Genomic DNA, 5820 nt, shown 5'->3' on the forward strand with positions numbered 1-5820 from the left:
GGCCAATACCAGTGGAGTGAAACAATCCCTTAAGTAACCTGGATCCATGCCATGATCATGCCATGACATCTTGAATTGCAGAAGCAGACAGAAGCAGACAGGTACTCAATGCAGCTCGCAGAGCAGTGGTGTTACTGGAGCCATTCTAGCCCACCCCCCCAACTGTGCCGCAGTCTGCACCAGCTATAGCTTCCAAATGCTCTTCAAGGGTAGCCCCATGTAGAGCGCATAATCCAAACATGAGATGACCAGGGAATGAACGACTGAGTGCAGGGAATCCTGATCCAGGAAAGGCCACAACTGGCGCACAACATGAAGTTGTGCAAAGGTTCTCCTAGTCGCGACTTCCACTTGCCCCTTGAGTAGGACTCATGAGTTCAGAAGAACCCCTAAGTTATGGATCAGATCTTTCTGGGGCAGTGCCACCCCATCAAAGATGACAAGTCCTTGATCCCAGAGCCCCATGTACCCAAAGCCATTCGGTCTTGCCAGTGTTCAGTTGAAGACTGTTGTCCCCCATCCAGGCCCCTACAGCCTCCAGGCACTGTGAGAGGGTGGCCACAGCATCGCCTCGATCCCCAAGAGTGAAAATATAGAGTTGGGTGTCATCAGCATACTGTATATGCCACAACACATGATGACAGATGACAGATAATAATAAAATTTAAATAATAAATAAATAATAATCTCGCCCAGTGGTTTCATATAAATGTTGAAAAGGAGTGGAGAGAGTACTGAGCCCTGTGGCACACCAAAGAATAGTGACCGAGGACTGGACTTTTCATTCCCTCAATTAATTGGAGCATCATCATCATCATCATCCGTCATCAAATCTTTTTCAGTTCCTAGCAGTTCCATCTAAGGAGTGATTCTTACTAATTCTTCATAGCTTGTCTCATCATTTTGCTATCTTTGAATGTGATCGTTGAAAGGGATTAAAATTCATCTTGTTTAAAGACCAAGGCCTTTCCCCTCCACAAAAGAAAGATACCAATCACCGGGCTTCCTATTGCAGAACTTAGTTTTTTATTTTTGCATATGCAATCTCTCTCTTCTCAATCTGTAAAATGCCACCTACGGATGTGAAAAAGGGAGATTTCCAGACAGGAAGTGCAGATCAGTTGGAATTGATGGTTTCTTGAATCCAGGAAATGTAGTTGCAAACTTTAGTGTAGACACCAGGGAAGTCTTTCAGAGCACATCCTATGCCCCAAGAGACAATTCCTTGGAGTTCACCATTACAGACAACCGGACCACCAGAGTCATTCTGAAATGGAAATGATGAACATGTTTTCAGTAAGCAGGATAGCAAGTCAGCAAAGATAACTTGCATTATCTATAATTTGCATGCTCTAGTGGATGGAGGAATGGAACATACTGCAGATAATGAAAGATCTTCTAGGTGAAATTACTTTAATACCAGTCTATATTAGGTGACATAATTGCTACCAGGATGGGATAAAAATCTTAGAAATGCTACTTCTTTCTGATAAGGGCTTCCTAAAAGAGAGGGCAGATTCAACGTACGGTTCATAACATAATAAAAACTGGAGGTCAAGCGATTGATGTTGTTTCTTTGTTCATTAGAAGCAGGCAAAGACCACAGAGGTTGCAGAAACAACTCCTGAGTGTAAGGATCTCTCCCCAACTACCACCTTGCTATTGTATCCCCAGGCCTAACATCAGCTAGCTATGAATTTAATTCATACAGTAGGAAATTTTTGAGCACCATCTGAAATATGCGCTAATAGTGGAGGAAAGATTTACCTGACAAGAGTCTTTTCCACCTTCCAGGTATCCTGCACAAAACATATTGTCAGTGATTTGATCTCGATAAGCCCCAATGCACTCAGTCTGAGAAAGTACAGGGACATCCACGCACTGTAGGAGGTCTGGATAGTGCACTGTGGAAAGATTAAAGAGGCTGTGTTCATTTTCAGAAGTAAATATTAGACATGCACTAGGAATTTTCTACAGAGCAAGAATAGAAAAGAAGAATCTCTATAAATCTCTATAATATAGTTGCCCTAAAGATGCCAATCATTCTTTCTTTCACAGGAAAAAATGTTCCAGTTGAACAAATTTTGGACTTAAGGCAAGTGCTGAGTTTCTAATTGGAATACAGGTAGATCTCGTCTTATGGCCACAACTGAGGTGAAAATTTTATTTTTTACTATTATTGTTGTTTTAATGCTTTTATTTGCTGATCTGTGACTGTAAAAAAGATTGATTCATTGATTAGCAACAGACTTTTTAAGTGCATCTGGTTTCCCCATTAGCTTGTCGGAAGATTGCAAAAGGTGATCACATGACCCCAGGACACCGCAACCATCATACAAACATGAAAATTGCTAAGCATCCAAATTTTGAACACATAAAACCGGGGATGCTGCTGTGGTTGAAAGGGTGAAAAAGTGACAAGTCACTTTTTTCAATGTTGTAATTTTGAAGGATCACTAAAGAGATGGTTGTAAGGTGAAGATTACCTATATATTGTTTACTTGACATAGTGATATTTATAACGGACTTTGGAGGGAAATGAATGCCAAAAATAAATTTCTACTCACCGCCACTGCTGAGGGTGTTGCCCCAGCCAGAGACTAAACATATTTCTCCGGTGGATGGACAGCTGCTTGGTAGACGGATTGCTGAAACACGGGAATTGAGACTGGCTGGTTTGGATAGTTTGATGAGCATGATGTCATTGTCCAAAGTTTGGGGGTTGTATTTGGGATGGAGAATGATTTTGGCTGCATCGATGTGCTGCTCGGAACCATCATATTTGGTCAAACTGTGTTCCCCAAGTCTCACTTGGATTCGGCTGAATCAAAAGAAGAAACAGAGATTTTGGTCATATCTATTTACATCTAACTACCTTTAACTCACAGTAAGTCAAAAGCCAGACCCACTAATATTGCCGCTCAGAAGGGCATCCTGTTGCCCAGAATGGCTGAATCCTGAAAAAGATGGACACAATTGTATGTTGACTTCCAGTATTGGGCAGGCAATGAACACTTCTACCAATATGTGTGCATATTTATCTACAAATAAAAGCATGTACGTGTATCCTTTATTTGATTTACTAATACAAGTAAATATATCAGTGCAATGGTGATGTTCCAAATAAAATAAGAACACATTGTTACTTACGGCATACTGCAGTGAGCAGCGGAAACAATCCATTGGTTGTTTATGATGGAGCCACCACAGGTATGTTTCCCGACATTCAAGGAGACCTGATAGGGGACGGAATGTTTTTGGCAGGTGTAGCCACCCACAATCTTATCATCATCGTCATCATCGATGGGGAAGGCAACTGGATAATGAAAATATATAGAGAAGATTTCATAGTGGGTGAAACAGGAACCAAATATTCACCATTTTTTTGCAGTAGGGATTCATGAAATCTTTGGTGAACTTTGAGGGGTGCCCATTACGAGATCTTCATCTCATTCATATAAGCCACAGGATGGCCAGTCAGCCAGTTTTATACGAGTGACTGATAGATATTGCATGCATGCATAACTCAGAATGCTATTCCTTGTCTGCGTAAGCAACAGTGTGAAATATGAAGAAAACAATAGGAAGTTATATGAGGAGGAAGGAAGAGAGGGCAGAAGAGAGGAAGGAGAGAAGAATGTAGGAAACAATACAAAAAAAAAATCTATCCAACTGTTGATACATTTACATTCACCCTACCTCTCTTAACAATTAAAACATCCTAATGTCCACCATATTTCTGCACCAGTTTGCCAATGTGTTTTTTCTCTTCAAACTTTCAATTTTTCAGATTTTATAAACTTTGTCCAACCGTAAGTCTCTCCATCTTTTTTTTTTTTGCTCATCCTTCTCACTCCTTCTTCATATATTTGCTTTGCAGATTGAGCCTCATTTATGAAGGGATTCATAAATTTTTTGGTATAGCTTCAAGGGTGCATATAATAGGATCTTCATCCCATTCAGGCAAGTGATGGAGGCCAGTCAGGTAGTAGGAAGTCATATGAGCAAGGAGGGAGGGTGAAAGGGAAGAAGAGAGGATTTCCTCCCTAGGATTGTACAATTGGGTGATCTGCAATCCTGGGTGGGTCTGATTTCATGAGTCATAGACTACCCCTTCTACATTCTGTAACATCTTTTTGCCTTCACGTTCAACGTACTGCAAGCCCTCAATCAAAGATCCTTTGAATAGCTTCTTTCTTTTATGGAACCATTTGTATCCTGCAAGAACATGGAATTGGTAAAGATTTGAGTTTCAAGTTATGGATAATCTTTACGAATATTTGAGAGATTGAGCCTAGGGTTTGTCTCTTGTCATTGCTTCAAAGAAGTGCTTGCTTGTTCTCAGCTGTTCCTGTCTGCAACACTTTTTTTCACTTGGAGTTATTACTGGGAATAAGTTCCATTAGCCCACACACTGAGTAGAATAGTTTAGCAGCTTCATTTGAAACACCCACTTTCCTTGGCTATTTCATCCATAAAGACACCTGGTTCAAAATTAATGATATTTGTCTAATACATTAGTTCAGTGTTTTTGAACTTTGACATATTTTTGACATATGAACCTTAACCTCTACAATTCCCTGGAAAAAATTCAGTAGATTAATTTTGATGGCTTTGGAGTCCCACCTTTACAAGTTCAGTCATAATAAGTTCTTAGGTTCACTAGTTTGCTATTCAAATTCTACTTGAAAATCTATAGAGGTCTCTTTCCAATCTCAAGATGAGACTTCTCAGCACTTGTTCTGAGGAAATGATTGACTTACCAGCTGCTCCCAAGAATGCTACCAGCCAAATGAACTTCATGTTGCCTTCTTTCGTAAGACCAGAGGAGCTGCTGCACATATTTATATTGTAAGACCACTATTACCTTTGCTCCAAGGACTCAATCGAAAGCAAAAATACGCAATGGAAAATACAAACTTTGTTACTTGGAATTCAATCAAGAACAGGTGGAGAGGAAAGATGGAATTCACATGAGTTTTCCTCATACCTGATCCATCTAACCATTAAATACTGACATTCTTAGAGCAATACTGCAGATACTGAATTTATCATACTAAAGGTTAAATATTCTATCCTTGCAGGTAAGTAAATACTATTTCTACGAAGTGGAAAATTTCTGGCAATGTTATCATTATCATTTGAAAGTTTCCTGGGTCTTGTTGGATGATACTGCTTAATCGATGGGGACCACAATGTGGGTGAAAAAGTATATTGAACATGGTCATAAAATTTCAGTTAAGAAGAGAAACTGGGAATGTTTCTCTCAGCCGAGTCCATAAAACTGATATTAACCTAACAGCTGGTTTTGGTCATATCTCTGCTTAAATGAGCTTTCATTTTATAAACGAAAACTCAATTGCACTGGAACATTTGTGTTTAATTCATAATCATAATGATAAGTTTATTTGTCAAGCATATATAAGATAACAGGTAAAAGTATAAACATAATTTGAATTCATGAAAGGAGTAAGTAAAAAGGAATATTAGGACAGGGATGGTAGGCATGCTAGTGCACTTATGCACGCCCCTTACAGACCTCTTAGGAATGGGGTGAGGTCAACAGTAGACAGTTTAAAGTTAAAGTTTTGGGGATTTGGTAAAGAAATTACAGAGTCAGGTAGTGCATTCCAGGCATTGACCACTCTGTTAGTGAAGTCATATTTTCTGCAATCGAGTTTGGAGCGGTTTACCTTGAGTCTATATCTATTATTTGCTCGTGTATTGTTATGGTTGAAGCTGAAGTAGTCATTGACAGGAAGGACATTGTAACAGATAATTTTATATACTATGCTTAGGTCAGACTGAAGTCAGAGTAGT

General features: G+C 39.5%; 1 protein-coding gene across 1 annotated transcript; it reads right to left on the reverse strand.

Annotated features, from left to right (window-relative positions):
• Positions 1 to 1003: 1003 nt before the first annotated feature.
• LOC148115216 (cationic trypsin-3-like) lies at positions 1004 to 4803 on the reverse strand. The gene is made up of 5 exons (XM_087886456.1): positions 4764 to 4803; positions 3151 to 3316; positions 2568 to 2821; positions 1768 to 1904; positions 1004 to 1267 (listed from the first exon to the last, which is right to left on the reverse strand). The coding sequence occupies exons 1-5, from the start codon at positions 4801 to 4803 to the stop codon at positions 1118 to 1120; spliced, it is 747 nt and encodes a 248-aa protein (XP_087742582.1). The 3' UTR covers positions 1004 to 1117.
• Between the last annotated feature and the right edge of the window lie 1017 nt (positions 4804 to 5820).

Source organism: Pantherophis guttatus, chromosome 2 (assembly GCF_059756535.1).
Source record: "Pantherophis guttatus breed Tessera chromosome 2, ASM5975653v1, whole genome shotgun sequence".
NCBI lineage: Eukaryota > Metazoa > Chordata > Lepidosauria > Squamata > Colubridae > Pantherophis > Pantherophis guttatus.

What these genes read in the sequence shown, in the direction of transcription:
- LOC148115216 (XM_087886456.1), bottom strand. Translation starts at nt 4,803, where the DNA reads ATGAAGTTCATTTGGCTGGTAGCATTCTTGGGAGCAGCTG. An exon ending in CAACACCCTCAGCAGTGGCG is followed by an intron (nt 1,905 to 2,567) that starts GTGAGTAGAAAT and finishes ATCTTTCCACAG; the next exon opens with TGCACTATCCAGACCTCCTA. An exon ending in GTGGAAAAGACTCTTGTCAG is followed by an intron (nt 1,268 to 1,767) that starts GTAAATCTTTCC and finishes TTTCCATTTCAG; the next exon opens with AATGACTCTGGTGGTCCGGT.